The sequence below is a fragment of the Lepisosteus oculatus genome, chromosome 4 (genome assembly GCF_040954835.1).
Source record: "Lepisosteus oculatus isolate fLepOcu1 chromosome 4, fLepOcu1.hap2, whole genome shotgun sequence".
NCBI classification, from domain to species: domain Eukaryota; kingdom Metazoa; phylum Chordata; class Actinopteri; order Semionotiformes; family Lepisosteidae; genus Lepisosteus; species Lepisosteus oculatus.
This window is the reverse complement of record NC_090699.1, coordinates 25,297,209-25,315,430: the sequence shown is the minus strand read 5'-3', so window position 1 is coordinate 25,315,430 and position 18,222 is coordinate 25,297,209. Positions and strand designations below refer to the sequence as shown.

Genomic DNA, 18,222 nt, shown 5'->3' with positions numbered 1-18,222 from the left:
CCCATAGTGTTTGAAAAGTGATGACATTCTATAACCTTTGATACAACAAGAAACTGGAAAATAACCAATATTTAAAATATTACCTGTTGGTATATTTTACTTTCTTGTTTATATTATGTTATGACGTTTTTCATTTATTAGATTTCAGAGAAAAATATACAAAAATCTAATATTTAGTTTACATAATTTTGTTTAGCTCTCTTGCTTCCTCTCATCTTTTCCAAAGAAGCCTTCTGACAGTTGTATTGGATCTGTCCAATAAATGGAAGCAACATTTCCAGCTTTTAAAATGTCTTACTAAGCTCAGTAAGTGAATATGATTCATTAATAATACTTTGACCTGTAATCATTAGTAACTATTCATTTGATAATTTATCTCATGATTAATGATTAATGATTAATGATTAATGTGTTTCATTAATAGTAATCACTCTAATTTAGTATTCTGCCTATACCTACAGGTATACCGTAGCTTTAGTGTTGATCAGTAACACTTTTTACAGTAACAGATTTTTTTTTCAATTATTTTCAGGACAAATGTGAAAGTACTGATACCTAGTCTTGAACGTTTTGTTTCAGGTATCCAACTCACAGTAACATTCTGTTTCTGTTGCCTCACAGCCCCTTAGCTCTCTGATATCAGCTTTAATCCCCTGTCACAAAAAGATTTAAGCTTATTTCCATGCTGTAACTAATCAATAGGCACAGGGTCTCCTTTATCTGCTAAGTCTCCTGCTACTAAGACACTAGTTATCTTTCTGCTCCTCCCCTTTCACACTGCTTCTTAAAAGGCCTTTCTCCAATTTAGATGTAGTGCATCAAGATTTCCTTTAATTTATTTATCTCAATTCAGCCCAATGGGGATAGTGGGATTTATTCTTCCATATTGATCAAAGTTTCAAAGCTGTAAAAGAACATGGAGATGCATCTTTGCTTGACGTATGTATATAAAATACTTTATTTCAGCTAGCTTGGTCTAAAATGTGTTTTAAATAATTCTTTTAAATTTGTTTTTTTATCAAGTAATATTCTTCACTTGTGACATAAGGTTGCTACTAAAAGGGTAATTATAATCAAACACGGTAGCTAAGCATACTCTTTTTATAGTCTCAAGTTGATAGAGCACTTACAGCCTAACAGCAGAATAACTGGGAAATTCCACCACCATGCTGAGAAAGATTAATGAAGATAGCCTGTGAATCTTGCAGGTTATATGTAATTGGTTGAAAATGTTTAATGGGCTCTTGGTGGAGGCATAGTAAATTAGTAATAAAAATGACCAGGTTCATTATATCGTGTGCAGTTTAGAATTTTTAATCTGTTTCCAACTGGTTTGGATTTTGTTGACTTTGAAGAAAAACAAAACATAAGGCAAATTCAGATTTCCACTGCATATTAGTTGTGTCTCTTGTCTAATATTCATATGTCTGTTTTAAAGCCTATGAAAATGTAAAAGAACTATTTTATTTCAATAAAGAAATGGCCCTATGTGGAATTCTTCTAGGCTTAAGTCATTCCTTCAGGATGAAAGTGGTTACTAGGAAATCAAAAGATCCCATGGCCTTCAGCTGGCTTCATTAACTGAAATTTCAATGAGACTCAAAGTAGCTGAAAATGGTGAAAAATTGAACGTAGAAACTGCATTGTAAATTTGTTTTATAAAATAAGGAGATTTCTATGATAATAGTTCATATTTCAACACAAAAGATACCAAAGTTCTTCAAATATAGAAGAGGATCTATTTCATCCACCAGTGATGTGTAGAACCCACCTGGGTGACACATGGCAGCCATTTTGCACCACCATCCCCACTACACAGCAGATCATAGGGAAAACAAATTAAGGGGGAACATTAGTTAGACTAGATTGTGTAAGCATAAAGTAGAATTTACTCAGGACACTGGAATAAGCACCTCTTCTCTTACAAACTATTGTGGGATCTTTAATGACAATGTAGTGTAATTAGGACCAGTGTTTTAGTATCTAATCAAAAGAGGGTACCACATACAGTAGTAAAAATTGTAATTTAGAAATTTTGGTTAAGAGGGCATCAGCCTTGCTTTATGTCCAGGTTTTGAATAAATCAGGCTACAAGGTGGTAATGCATTATACTGTACAGTATTTCCTTGCCTTGACTGCTATTAAAGCAAATCTGTGTACTAAGTAAAGCGGTTTCTCAATTCAATACTTTTTAAAAACATGATGTGCAGCAGGCATGTTATGTTATTTCCTATTAGTAACCTAGTATGAATTTCCAATGTTATTTTAGGGTCACCAACAGAGGCATTTTACATTGTTTAATTTATTGCTGTTGAACATTGATCAACAGATATGAGATCAGATTCCCATCCAAGAACTTAATATTAAAAATAATAAAATAGGAAAAAAATGAATAAAATAAAAAATATAAGAAACTTTAGCAAGTTTCCTCATAATTAAAAGGTTGAGCTTTTTGTCATTTATGGTACATGTACTGTGCCCAAATGCCCTTAGAGTAATCCCGATTGGAAGCTTCATTCAAACCTTTCAGCACACTATTACAGCCTAATGAATACAGTGAAATGAAGTGCGTACCATGTGGTTTTTCATCAATCTGACCACCGCAGTCATTCTCTGCACTAAGCAGTTTATACTCTGCTTTAAAATTGTACTGATATTGAAACGGAACTCCCCTTACTGAATTTATATTAAACTTTATAAGAAAATGTATGACATCAAAAACACATTGGCTGTGTTTTTTACTTTACATGTGAGCTAGATGTAAATGTTGTAACCTGAATAAGATCATCCCTTGCCCAGATCAATGTTCAATATTCAATGATCAGTGAAAGCAAACCTTACTGTAGTTCTATTACAGTTTGCACACATCCTTAGTTATTTTCACATTTTTCACATCATCTGGAAATGCTTTATTATTATCATGCTTAAGTTAAGACTCATGTCATCAATGGACAGTTGTGAAGGAATGTTTCATTAATAATAGGCTAAATCATTGCTTGAACAAGCTGGAATTATTGAAAACCTTGATTTTTTTCACACAAAGTACCTTAACATTCTAGATAAGAACCCATACAATAATCACCATGTTTGTTATACAGTACAAGTCACAACATATTTTGGTTCCAAAAGGTCCTTGGGAGATTATTCACTGCTTTTATTTTTACAAACTGCCAGTATCTACAAAAAACTTCACATTTTAATTTAAAATAAATTGAAACTTATTTTATTGATAAAAGACAACAATAACTTATATCATACTTGGTAGCTGAACAAACAAACCAACCACTGCAAAATTAAAACAATACTACAAGTCCATTTTTAGAATCTTAACAATCCCTTTCTATATAATATACACATAGTGATGTTGAGCACATGTATGGCCATTGTCATGACTGTTTTTTTTTTCATCCACTCAACAAAGATAATGCCAAACATGGATATTAGCTGGTCACAATATCATGATTTTGTTTAAACAACAATGCACTTACAGACAACAACATTTGAAGATCCGTCAATATACAATACCTTCAGCTGAATCTCATTGATGCTGCAGAGATATTTAAAATATGAACAGGTTTTCTTACTTCCAAATCTAGAGTGGATTATACAGTATATGTGTACTTATTGATAGGCATTAAAAATGCAACAAATGGTATTAGTTCTATTATTCATTTTTTGCATTTTCAACGTCTATTAGTATATATTACAATTTGCATAACTGGTGCCATAATTCAAATGATTTCACTGTGATATGAATGAATAAAACACTGACGTTTTAAAAAGAGCTTCAATATGAAACAGTTTTAATCTCTGAGCACTTGTTTACTTCATATTATAAGAACGGCTTCACACATTAGCCTTACAAAACTGAAAATTGGGAATTTTAAAGAAGTATGAAAGAACTGTACTCCATTGGATTCCTCTGCAGTATTGACACTGGAATATTGATCAGGATTTTACAAAATAGACGATCTGATGTAGTGGTCGGCAATCCTTTCACAGTATTTGGAATTGTTTATTGCAAAGCCGATGCCTTTTCATCTCATCTTCCTCAGCCTCAGTCTATTTTCCTTATCTCGTTTTTTCAGAGCATTTACAAACTGATTGAAGAAATGTTCCTGGTCTTTCTTTTTCTGTACTTGCTTGAAACGGTGGTCTCTGCCGTACTTCTCAGAAAAGTCCTTGAAAGTAGACCTACAAGGAAAATCAATTCAAGATACATGAAATCAAACGTCATATGATACATTTTGTTTTTAAATTGTTTATGTGGCTGATATTGATCAGTGTATTTAATTTTTTTTATTTGAAATCTGTTCAGTTTTGTTCCTGATTCTACTTTTTATCATCCACCAATTCTGTTCACTTCACTGTTCTCAATCCTAGACATTCTTGAGTATAGAGAATGAATATTTTGCTTCCATTCTGGAAATCTGTTCTGTTACATGAGGTGCTGCATTTATTTTGTATTTTGGCTGAGAACATTCAAGACTTTATAGATATTTCATAGCAAATATTTAATCAATCATGTAGGCCACAGCTGTCCAATACTGATCCTTGAGGGCCAACGTGTCTGTAGATTTTCCACTCAGCCCTTAATGACCTAAGTCATTTCTCACTGGCTTAATTGGACTATTGTCACCACTTCTCACTGCTCTTTAGGAATTGCTGCTGTTAAGATACCTAGAAACTTGCAACCACACTGGCCCTCCAGACTCTAGGATTGGACACAAAATAAGTATAAAATCAATTAAAATATAATTTAATCATTATTTATATAATATAATGTATTCTTTTTTAAAGTATTCAATGAAACATTTGGCAAAACTGGTGTTTAACACAATAATACAGCACACAAAAAAACTGGTTGAGTGACTTTGTTCTATTGTAATCCTATTTGTAGTACTATAAATGCAGAGCCTATCCCTGACTGGTTTAAAAAGTAATTGATATTGTGGGAAATAAGTTTAAGGTGCTATTTCTACATTTAAGTCTTAGCTGCTTGTGTCTCACTTGATAAGAAACAAAGGAAAAAACACACTGCATCACTAGCTCCACAGCACGCAATTCTGCTTTGGTTTAATAAACAATCCCACTGACACCCTATACTATTAATATGCTCAATGAATACATGTATCACAAGGTAGCAGCTACACAGATGACTCAGGATCAATGGATGTTGCAGATATTTCTGTTAATGGAAAATAAATCTATGCTTGCATATTCCTACTGTCTCTCAAGCTGACAGTAAACAATTCACAGTATCCTACAAAATCTCTCACCATTGCATGTTTTAACAATACCAGCCAAATTAATTATTGGCTTTTCCTTCTGCTTCTGATACTCTGATACTCATGTTTCTTTTTTTGTGTTAGCAATTTAAAAAATACTGTAGATTAAAAACCTATTGGATATGAAATTATGTTCAAATATTTAAAGTATCTATGTGCATCTACAGATAGATAAGGAACATGTTTAATTAATTTAGATGACGAAATAAAAAGTTCCCTTTTCTGGATTTTTCTTTTTCTTTTTTTTTACATGACAGATAACACATTTCAAATAATTTAATTTCTCCTGGAAGTAAGCAAAGTAAATAAATAAATCTATCATTTTAAAAAGTGTTTTATTTAAATAATCTAACGAAGGTATGATACATCTTGAATATCAACATATTTTTCATTGTACATTGCTCATTTACCTGGATGTTATTTTTGATTCCTCAAGAAGTTTCCGAAATTCCTCTTTGGCCTGCTGTAATTTACTTTTTTTCTCCTTATATTCCTCTTTTATTCTTGTTTTAACAAATTGTTCAAACACCTAAGACACATATGTACAAAACAGACACATATTTAGCTCTCTACCTGTGCCCATTAAGCATATTTCCATATATGAACATAAAGACAATATATATATATACATATTTAAAGTGTAAGAGCCTATATATGTAAAAGCAGATAGACAGCTGGATAGATATGATTCTATTTCAGCAGCCACAGACAGCAGTTTCTCCCTTAATTGTTCATATGATTGATATGCTGTATGTGATATTTACAGTTGACTTTGACTTCACTCAAAACAAAAATTAGAGATCTGTTCAGATCTATCTGCTTCCTTTGTTATTAAATGACCAGAGCTAATTAACATAAATTCCTAGAAATCATGCTGACTGTTCTTAACAAGACAGCATAAACCTGAAAGGTGTTTCTTGTAAGATAAAATTCAATAGACAAAAAGTATGGTAAAACAGAAAATGTTCATCCCCAGTGTGACAGCTGAGTAAACTATTTAACAAATATTATTGAAGGAAGCTGTGTGGGAATATAAGATATTAGACCCTTGGTTACATTCGCATGACATTAATAAATCAGAGAAAAAAGTCATGGGGATTACAAATCACTGAAATCAAAAACAGCATAACAAGGGAAAGGTTCATTTTTAATAATGTTTTTCTCTCATTTTGTACCTGTTTCCGTTCCTCTGAACCCAGCAGGAGATAGCGAGGATCAAATACTATTTTATGTAATTCCTTTTCCCAAGTGGAAAAAGCAGATACCTAGAATAGAAAATGGAAAATTATGTTTTTTTTTCCTGAACTGATACTTTTATCAATCAAAAATAAGTCAAGTAAATGTATAAAAAAGATTTAACTTTACCTCATCTATTATATTATATACCTATATATCTGGAAATGAACTTATTATAATGTAAACATGACTGGTGGCTTACAATGGAGTTGTCTCATTTCTTTTTTCCATATGTGAGACATTAAAATCTTATTTGATTGACCACCATTTTTGTTGCATTATGGTTTGCACAGTGCATGTTGGAACTCTGAAATGTTGGATTGAATCTGGTGCATTGACCAATGTCATTTCAACGCTTGAATACTAGTTAAACCAAATGATACAGTAACTGTCAAAGAGGGCGTTTTTTGACAATAATGAATTAATGAATGACACCCTTGTTCAGTCTGTGTAATGTTTTCATTACATGGTGAATTACAGCATTTTTATAAATATTTTTGAATATTTCATTAACTATGTATTTATATTGTAAATATAACAGATTAGTTTTGCACAGTTGATTTATAAAGTATGAGTGAAGAAGAGTTCAGTTGCAATGAAGGGTGAGCTACCACAAGCATCTTTCATAGTTAAGAAATCCATAGATTTTAATCTGTTTTCATTATAATTAATTTGCTTGATGCACATCAGCTCACATATGATTGGCATCTTTGCATTACCTCAAACTAATAATCCAACCAAGGTTTTTGTTTTTCTAAATACTGTTTACAGGGCATTGAAGTATTTGAGAAAAAAAGACCATCACAAACCTATAATAAGCTAACACACAGAAATATACAGTATCACTCACATTGGACATTGCTCCAGGAGAGATCGTAAAAGACCCAATTAAATATACAGGCATGACAAAACCCAGATTAATGTACTGTAGGAGAAAAGGACTAAGCTGCTAGGAGGCTTCTTATTCACACATGAGCATGAACTGAAATCCTACAAAAAATGAATTCTGCAATCCTAGGGATGAATTGTCTGAATGATAAAAGCATTTAGATTTACAAGGCAATTGAATAAAAGACAGCCAAGAATGACAAAGAAATGTGAAATGGTGCAATGCCATAGTTAGACCTTATGTGCAGTTTTCAGTTATGGGCACAACATCATAAGAAATTGTCTTTGAGAAAACTGATTATAAAATACTTTTTATAGTCTTAGTAAAAGATGGTTAAGGGTTGACATACAGTACACATTTCTAAAAATTACACATTGATTATTACTTACTATTTAAATATTTACTATTTTAGACAAACAAATCTTTCCAAAAACAAATCTACTGCACAATGCAGTGACTTCTTTGTTCTTATGTTTAAACTATTACAACTTTACAAGATAGTCAGCTTCAACACCTTCAAAACATGTGGTGGGTTGAATAATGACTAGAATATACAGTCTTTATCTCCAATAAAAGACATACTTTAAACAATGAATATAGCCTTACCCCCCTTTCTAGAAGCATATCTCTGAAGTGAGTGATGCGTACTTCTAAAGGAAGAATTGTTCGGTGAGGTGATATTTTGGCAGACTTCTCTTCTAAATCATTTTCCTGATCAGATTGCGGAGGTTCTTCAATTCTTATAAAAACGGAAAAACATCATTAGGAACTTTCATTGTGGCACTGAGAGAATTCTACAAAATCGACACTTTGTTTGCATATAAATATATCTGTGTTTGCATATAAATATTTTAGTGTAAATACAAAAGGTAGTGAAAATAGCAGTCAAGATATTACATCATTTATGGCTATATCTAAATGAGATTTGCAATATGAAGAATTTGAAGACTTGTTTAAAATAAAAACAACCAATATAACAAACTACAAAAATATATGAGTAGCTACAGTACAGAACCTAGAGAAAGCAGCTGGATTTGTCATTTATTTGACAAGCTCCTATTTTTAGACAGGTATCAGAGGTTATGGCATCAAGCTGAGATGGCAGATGGTAAATAATTACTGAAGTGCCAAGAAAATACTTCATCTAAGAATCCTGGAATGCTACAATGGCTAAGGTTAATTATATATTCTTTGAAAATATAAAGGTGGTAAAATATGCTATGATGGATTAAACTCATTTAAGAAAGTCTCCAGGGTAAACTATATGTGTTTCATATTATATCTGTAAATGACACACTCCATAACATTTCTTTACTCAGCAAGGGTACAGCTTCACTCCTTTGGAACAGCAGGCTTTGCTCTAGATTGAAAACTTATATGTATGTATTATAATATGTATGGTACAGTATAGGGCAAATAAGAAATAAAATTTTCTAAGTGACAAAGCACTAAGGAAAATATTACTGATAATATTACTGATAAGATTTTGATTGGACCAGTTGCAAAAGGTGATGATTTTGTAAAACTTTTGGATTTTAGATGAACTGCTTGTAAAGTGTACGTGAACTATTTATGCTTAACAATAATCCTATTTCTGTAAAAAACATTAATGAACAATAAAAACTGAAAATGTAATATTTTATTTGTTAATTGTGAGATGGTATACAGTACATGATGTTTCTATCAACATGGAAGAAAGAAATATGCAGATACTGTACTATCTTGACTATCTTGGATACTCCAGTTGTGATAAAAATCAATTTTTGAGTTTAACAAATAAAGGAATATTTCATTAGTTACTCAATTTAGTTGTTATTTATACAAGGTGCTGTATAAAAGAGATCTATAAATCCTGAATTTGGTATTCCTGTTTTAAAGCATCCTAAATGTTAGGACTTGCATTTCAACCTTTTAGCCTGATTTTGTCAGAATTCAGAAACTAAGCAATGATGGGAATGGCCAGTGTTTGGATTGGATATTTTTAAAGAATCCAGGCTGCAGCTCTAAGTGGTGCTGGTGGAGGTCTATTTTGGCAAGATCCCATTGCACTGTTTGTAAGAAGATGGTTTTAACCCGGGTATTCTGTCTTCCACTCCGTCTTTGCACAAACTGGTCTCCCTTTAATTCAACTGGTGAAGCACTTTCTTACTTCTCCACCTGATGTTCAGAGGCTCCTGTGCATTACATTATATATAAGTTATGCTACCCCAGCAAATGAAGTAACTACATACTTGTTCCTTTTTGTTTTTGCACTGTGATCCTCACTCTCATCATCTGGTTGAGAATTAGAGCATTCATCCTCTGAAACAATTGAACAGGGAAACATAAACAGATATAAGACATATTATGAAATATAATATGGCAAAAATGACAAAGTATAAAGTGAAATGTTCTTCACCTTTTTATAAATACTGCATATACAGTACATATAATGTATTATATACAGTATATACAGTATGTCCATCATACAAAAAAAACTAAAAACAATTCTTTCTGAGCTTTGCCATAATATGTTCCTTTGGCTCAGTGCTGTTTCCAGAACACAGAAAACATTCTGAACATTTTTTGCTCATAACCATGTGAATTATTTCAGTAAATAGTTATTTTATTTAGTGGTGGTCCTTATGTCTAGAATATTGAAATCTCATTCAAATCCTCGTGCACATTTTTCTGCATTCAGGACTGTAGCTTTCATATGCAGGCTCCCAGAAGATCAAGGTGTGGTCAATTAAATAGAGCTGTCCATTTCTAAACTATTCCTCTGAGGTGTTTAGCTTACTCAGTTTACGTGGCAGCTATCTGTTTGCATAAACAACAGATAGAAGTTCTTACTCATTCCTTATTGCAGGTTCTCATACCATTTTATGTTTAAGACCAGTAAGTGAAAAGATCACCTCATGTGAAATAAATGTAAAGGTGCTATTGAAAGGGTTGGAGTGGATGAAATAGAATGTGTCAGCCTTTCCACTGTGAAAGGTAAAGGTAAAGGTTTCTAAAACCAAAATCACACTACAATAAAATTGAGTTACAGTATAGCCAATTGTGAAATAAATGGCTTATACATAATTGCCATGTGTTTTATTTTTCCCCAACAATTAACGGTTTTAAAACTGAGTGTTGGGGTTAAACTTATTTTTTATTGTTCCCTTGATAATTCTCTCTAGAATATTATTTCCATCCATTTCATTACCACAATGGACATTTGAGTTATTCAAAAACAAAAGAATAAGCTAATGAGCTGTAATTAACATGTATGCTTTACAATTTAAATTTTGTGTCTGTAATTCTTATATTTAATTTCACAACCTTATCATTATTTCCATCAAACATTCAAATGCACCATTGAATCTGTAGCCTGTCTCAATAGTAATAGTCTCAATTTTTATTTTGGCACCTATTTAAAACAACCATAAAATGAAGGATATTTAGGGGAAAAAAAGAATTAGAAAAGCTGAAATACGTACCCCTATTGGGGATGTACAGTATTAGAAAGATAATGCAGTAGTCTACTTTATCTTCAACATTATTCTTAATCTCAAATAACCCCTAGTGTATAGAAAATAGACTAAAGCCTTAAGTATTTGGCTCCTATGAGATAATGTTACTGTTGTTTTGTTCTTATCAACACTTATTTTCCACTCTTTGTCCTTGTTCATTCTTGATGAAGCCTGTCACAAGTTATTGAATCATGCATTGCTAGATGAATCCTTCAACAGAAAATGTTTTGGAAAACTCTCTGTTTGAATAGTTCAAATACTTTAGGTCATCTAAATATAATCAGCCAGTAATTGGAATACAACAAAATCAATAAAAAACAAATTTAACAATGATTCTCCAGGGAAAACCAGTAGAGCAGATAAATAAATCCCCAGAAAGATTAAGAGTACTTCAATATTTATACAGCCTATCAAGCCAAATAAGTTATTAAGTCCTAATCTTTATGAACTCTAGTTAAAAAGTTGAAACAATTTGAAATAAAACAGCCCTGTTTAAAAATAATCAAAATGTTTTATATACTAATGAATTAAAAAGTGGATATTACCCACTTCAAGTTAATGATCTGGAATGATTTAATTTTATACTGTGAAAGAGTTAAATATATTGTATACAGTATACAATTGTGAAGTACTGTATGTAGTATCTGGAAGTTTTGTCCTTTACAGAACGTGGTCTGAAAGATCCTTCTCTGAGTTCATTTTGAACATTTGCCAACACATCATTTGTTCCAAATTGCCAAACACTGTTTTCCTGTTTTTTGTATCTGAATAAAATGTTAACTGGTGCTTAGTTTTCATATCATACTATTACTGATAAACAGAATTACTTAAATAAGAAACTTTCAATGTATACATCTAAATTAGTACTATATTTAACACTGACATACATTTGGAAAGGTATTGCTCATAAAGTATTAGGTTTTCAACAAAAAGAAATAAAAAATCAGGGCATCTGATTCTAAGTTGAAATCTTTAATTGTCAGATAATTCTTCTGCATTCCACAATACCAATGTCCTTCCTGATAAATAAAGTCTAACTGACTCAGGATCTGTCTTACTTGATAGTGATTCCTTTTTACGTTTGTGTGGGGGATCTTCAATAATTTTGTTGAGATCTCCACGACCTTTTAAGTCCATAGGCTTCTCCCATACAGACAGTTGCATTGTGGGATTAAAGAAGAAGACTCGGTCATCTCCAGTCCAGACAACACACCTATATACAGTATAAAAAACACAAAACTGTGATGATGGAAGCACATTAGATCTTCCAATAGTGAGTTGCTAATCGAAATACAATGTACCAGTGTAATTAAGCACATGCCGAACTAAAACACGTACTATTCAGGGGATCGATCTTAATACTTGCTACTAGAAAATATAGTTTGTTCTTCATTCTTGTCAATTCAGATTGACTAGAGTGAAGAAAAGTTTTGGAAAACATCACACAGATGTACAATAGACTTGCCCATGGGTGAGTATACAGCTGACAGCAGTCACAATCGTCTGCAATGCTGTAAGTTTGTAAGTATGCATAGCTAATGTGAGATGTTAGATTCTGAGAATGGCCACAGTCAGTTGTCATAGATGCAATGAGTCGATCTATGTAGAACACATTAATAAAAAATATTTTTCTTTGGGGTGAAAAATAAAAGGACTAAGTAAATGAAAAAGAAACATCTAAAAGTGTTTATTGTGAAGACAAAATTTACCAAAAGGATAACCTAATATAGAAGTGATTAGAAGGGTATAACTATGACTGGTTTTACCTACAGCGAAGAAGAGTGTTAAACATAATTACCAATTTTCAAGTAAAAATGTTTTGACAGCCATGGTTCAGCTTTGTAGATCTTATGAAGTGTCATAAATATTTCCATTTCCAACCAATAGTATATTACTAGAAAAACAATGCAGTTATTATATATATATACTGTATATTGTATATATTTCCATCCTACAGGATGATTCATCCATTGGGGCCCTCTTTTCTGACCGCCCCATCATCTCATATCGCCGACCACCTAATCTGCATAACCTTCTTGTTCACAGCTCCCTTGACCGCCCTCAGCAACCCTCCACACCAGGCACTTTCCCTTGCAACAGAGCTCGCTGTATCACCTGCAAGTACACATCTAACACCACACTCATTCAAGGCCCTTCAGGACAATTCCGGATCACTGAGATGGCATCTTGTACCTTCAGCATCCTTATTTACTGTATCTCTTGCAGTAAATGCCCAGCCATCTACGTTGAAGAAATGGGAAGGAGACTCGGAGACCGCTTCAGAGAACATGTTAGGGCTGTGAAGATTAAAGATCTCCCCAAGCTCATTGTTTCCCATTTCACCTCTGACGGCCACAACCACTCTAATCTCCATCTGTGTTCTCAAAGACGGTTTTCCAAACTCATACATCAGAAAGACTACAGAAACAAAAATTACCCTGCAATTAGGATCACACCTTCCCCTTCTCTTAACAACAGACTACTTTTCTTCTAAATTCTCTCAATTCATTGAAGGTTTCATTTCACACCTTTCTACACCTATTATGACTCCACACCTCTTGATTGGCTTCTCTTTCTGTCCCCTGCTCCCGCCTCTCGCTCCTCCTCTCTCCCAGCTTTTGTTCTCCCACTACATTACCTTTGCTTACTGCCTTGTCATTCTCACACCTGAAGAAGGCTTCACAGCTGAAACGATGTGTTTTCTTTCTCCCTTTTATTCAGCATGGAATAAACCTATTACTTGTTCCTTTGCAGCCTACACATGCTGATGCAGCCACCCACCTGAACTTATATATACAGTATATATGTAATCTTACTATTTGTTTTCAGTATTACACAGCAAAATAAGAGTTAATAAGTGTGAGATTGTTACAAAAACATTTAGACAAGGAAGGAGACATGGCTATATAAAAAATTAATACTTCACTCTGGTGTTCCCCATGAAGAAATTGACAACTTGCCTCATGATGAGCAAAGACAAAACTTTAAATATTATTAGCATAGAAGTGTTACTGTACATGTATTTGTAAGACACATAAACAGATCTCCAGGTAATGTGAGGTATACTATCAGTTAAGGTTAAGGAAACAAGGGATATTACCCATCATAACATAGAAGCTGTGTCAAAGCTGTTTTTCACATAATTTGACAGGTGATTGTATGGCTTTTCTGTTACCAAACGTAATCTTCCCACAGTCATATCATTACGCAGTTATGGAAAGACTGTAACCTAAAGCCTCTCTCTTTCTAGTGCATGTGTACTTCAGTACCGGATACCCCACTTCCTGTAATACCCTGGATATTTCTAACCAGGAACCTTACTTTGTGTGAATCTCCTCCAATATTATATAATGTCATGTCTGTTTAACCTCCTAAGAACACTCTTAGCTAGTTACTGAGGTCAGGACTCTGAATATCTTCAATGATAAACCATAAAAGGTTTCTTTGTTACCCATCTTACTCCACCAAAACAATCCAAATACTCATTTGTATTTCTAAACTCTTTTCTCTTGGATTCCCGGACTCAAGTATCAATATCTTACCCCACCTCGGCATGATATAGCTCTTCGATTCAGCGCCTATTGTTATACAATCCTAACTATTGTATAATAGTAACTAACTATTGTATAATGCCTCTCAGTTACTACTGAGAACAGGGGAGAATCAGTTTTCTTTTGTTACCACTTTCAGAGGAGTAGTGTTGTAACCACATCACACTGCAAGAGGACTTATCCACTAAAGGACCCATTGGCCCTTTGTTCATGGACTTTGAGCTTCAGGATGCCAACAGTTGTCTCCAGTGTACAGTGGAATTGCGAGTGAGTAACATTTCTCTTCTGAAGGGAATTACCCCCAATTCTTTGTGGAATGGTAACATTTCATGTTCAAGCTTATCAAAGATGAGAGAAGTTGCCATAGAGAATAAAATATTCACGTGTCAGTTAAAATAAACCTTTTAACAGTTTTAAAACTCATAATATTTTATATAGAACAAAATTTCATTAGGCTACTTATGATTCATACTGTATGTACTGTATTCTAGGTACAAAGTTTTGATATAATAATAATAATAATTGCTTACACTTATATAGCACTTTTCTGGACACTCCACTCAAAGCGCTTTACAGGTAATGGGGACTCCCCTCCACCACCACCAATGTGCAGCATCCACCTGGATGATGCGACGGCAGCCATAGTGCGCCAGAACGCTCACCACACATCAGCTATCAGTGGGGAGGAGAGCAGAGTAATGTAGCCAATTCATAGAGGGGGATTATTAGGAGGCCATGATTAGTAAGGGCCAATTGGAAATTTGGCCAGGACACCGGGGTTACACCCCTACTCTTTTCGAGAAGCGCCCTGGGATTTTTAATGACCACAGAGAGTCAGGACCTCGGTTTTACGTCTCATCCGAAGGACGGCGCCTGTTTACAGTATAGTGTCCCCGTCACTATACTGGGGCATTAGGACCCACATGGACCGCAGGGTGAGCGCCCCCCGCTGGCCCCACTAACACCTCTTCCAGCAGCAACCTTAGTTTTTCCCAGGAGGTCTCTCATCCAGGTACTGACCAGGCTCACACCTGCTTAGCTTCAGTGGGTTGCCAGTTGTGAGTTGCAGGGTGATATGGCTGCTGATATAAAGCTTTTATTTCGTCACCCCTTTTTGTCTGATTAATATCTGTTTACCTGCGGTGTATGCTGTACACAAAATATATAATAGTACACATATTTAGTAGTTCAAAGCTTTGAGATATTGTCAGGTTTATGTTTTTTAGTTTACTTTGAATGAACATGAATGAATGAACACGTTATGTTCCTATTACTGTCATTTTATTACTGGAACAGACAATATGGAATGTACTTAGCAGTACAAAGCTTTGAATAAACTGTGCCGAGTTTTCCTTAGTTTACTACGCCTGTTTTGAGTTGAGCCTGCTCATTGTATCACTACTTTTGTGCAGGGATAGACGAGATGACATTCAATGTAATCAATTCATCAAAGCAGAGAATGAAAAAAAATACGGTATCTGCCACCTTTGCCACTGAAAAGAAGCATTTTGACTTGTGTGACCAGCAATGTGACAGCATGAGAGGGTGTCCCATTACGCTTTTTATAACAGTGCGCACTTGAAGTCCAGACTTGCACTACGTCACAGAAGTGCAGACATGGAGGAAGGGCTTAGGGTGTGGTGTGACAATTAGGACACTGCCTAGAAAAGCATACACAGTATACGGCAATTATATTTTAGGGGGAAGTCATCATGATTTCAGAATAAGTAAATCATGTTTAACAAAATTATCAACATTATTTTGATTTTTTTAACAAACAATAGAAATAATGACTATAAGGCATATGATTAGGGATATTAAGATAGATAGATACTTTATTGATCCCGTGAGGGAAATTGCAGTGCAATATCTTAAAGATACCTTAAAGCAGTGGTTCTCAAACTGTAGTACGCGTACCGGCAGTGGTACGTGGAGTGCCGCCAAGTGGTATGCCAAATGACCCTGGAACTGTGTCGTGTGCGCTGAAAAACCGGGACGGGTTTTCATATTTTGTATTTTAATACGTGTCGAATACGCAGCCTACGTACTACGATACAGTGCATGCTAATAGTTCAGTGGACACAAGAGATACTCTGTAATTTTATACCACTCTATAGGAAGGCGTGCTACGGATGCAAATGACCAATTGTATTTAAAAAAAGCTACTGTATCTCCAGCAAATAGGGTGAAAGGAGAATGTGCGTGATTTTGGAACAATGCCAACATTGTAAACACAGGAATGCATAGAAATACGTGCTACGAACGCAGGTAATCTTGTGAGCACACGAAAGCGTGATAACAGAAAAATATTTAAGAACTGTTCTAATTTGAGAAAAATACACTGAGCGTCTCTGTGTTTTTCTCCCATCCGCATGAAATAAAAACTTTAAATAAATAAGGAAATAAAAACGGAAACGCGGGAAAAATGCAAGCTTGCGGATTGCTAAAGCAGGTAAGCTACAGTACACTATTTCTGAAGAACCTTATTTACCGTTGGCAAAAGAGCTGACACGTATTATGTGTGGAGAAAAAGCTGCTAAACAGCTCGACCTGCTGCCCCCCTCCCCCTGAAAGACACAGTCATTCATAGAATTATTGAAATGAAGGATTATATCAAAAGTACACTGAGTCTGTAGTCGATTTGGCCAATTTGCTTGTTTACGTTAGATACGAGTTTGAGGGCATGTCCCATGAAGACTTTCTGTTCTGTAAACCGCTACCAACAGGAACTTCAGGAGAGCACATATTTCAGCTTCTGAATGAATTTATCGAAGAGAATGGCCTCGACTGGATAAAATGCGTCTGAGTTTGTACAGACGGTGCTAGAGCAATGACAAGCCGACATAACGGTGTAGTTGCACGAATTAGAGAGGTTGCTCCAGAAATTAATGTACGCATTACAACATCCACCGCGAGACCTTTGCCGTTAAGAAAATGCCTGACGATTTAAAATCTGTTAGACTCTGTTGTGAATTGTATCAAGGCTCGAAAAATTAATTCACATCTGCTTTGCTCAACCAAACAGGCTCACCCCTCTCACTAAAATGGTGCTTTTTTATTAGTTGTTGTTAATGTTTTTTTTTCTGTAAAACACTTTGAGAAGCCACCTTTAAAGGCGCTATATCAAATTAAGTTTATTATTATAATATTTATTATATGTATGTGTGAGTGTGTGTGCACGCGCGCTCATGTTGGTCACTGAGAATTTCTGGGGTTCCTATGAGATGATGACTTGTAGGTGGTACTTGGATGCTTTGGTTGGATTAGGGGTGGTACTTGGTCCAAAAAGTTTGAGAACCACTGCCTTAAAGGATCTTGATGAAACTGCAAAACTAGGTTCAGCAAAACTCAAAACTTAATCATATTCTCAGATGATACCAAAACTGGTGAATTAGCAAACACTATAGAATCTGCAACAAAAACCTTTCCAGACAGAATGTTGGAATATATATACTGTAGTTAAAAGTGTATAGTTTAAATCAAAACATATTAAAATTGTACAACACAGTAGTAAGACCTACTGTATACAATTTTGGTAACTGTTTGTTAATTTTGTCCCATATTCTAAAAACTATTGCTGCTCAAGAATCAATCTAGAGAATAAATACCAGATACAGCTCTGGGCATGAAGAACTGCCTTACGCTTATAGGATAAAAAATTCTTTATTCTTAAATGAAGAGGACCTCATCAACACAAATGAACACATTGATCAACAGAATCAACAGAGACACATGAACCAGAGAAAACAAATGGAAAAGGG

General features: G+C 34.3%; 1 protein-coding gene across 2 annotated transcripts in view; it reads right to left on the bottom strand.

Moving 5' to 3' along the window:
- Positions 1-2,885: 2,885 nt before the first annotated feature.
- tcerg1l (transcription elongation regulator 1 like) overlaps positions 2,886-18,222 on the bottom strand; it is a 97,733-nt gene continuing 82,396 nt past the window's right edge. For both annotated transcript variants that reach the window (XM_015346537.2, XM_015346538.2), the window contains 6 exons: positions 11,969-12,123; positions 9,645-9,714; positions 8,020-8,152; positions 6,464-6,553; positions 5,699-5,817; positions 2,886-4,194 (listed from right to left, as the gene is read on the bottom strand). In XM_015346537.2, the coding sequence (XP_015202023.1) occupies positions 4,038-4,194; positions 5,699-5,817; positions 6,464-6,553; positions 8,020-8,152; positions 9,645-9,714; positions 11,969-12,123 (724 nt within the window). In that variant the 3' untranslated portion in view covers positions 2,886-4,037. The remainder of the gene's footprint in view (positions 4,195-5,698; positions 5,818-6,463; positions 6,554-8,019; positions 8,153-9,644; positions 9,715-11,968; positions 12,124-18,222) is intronic.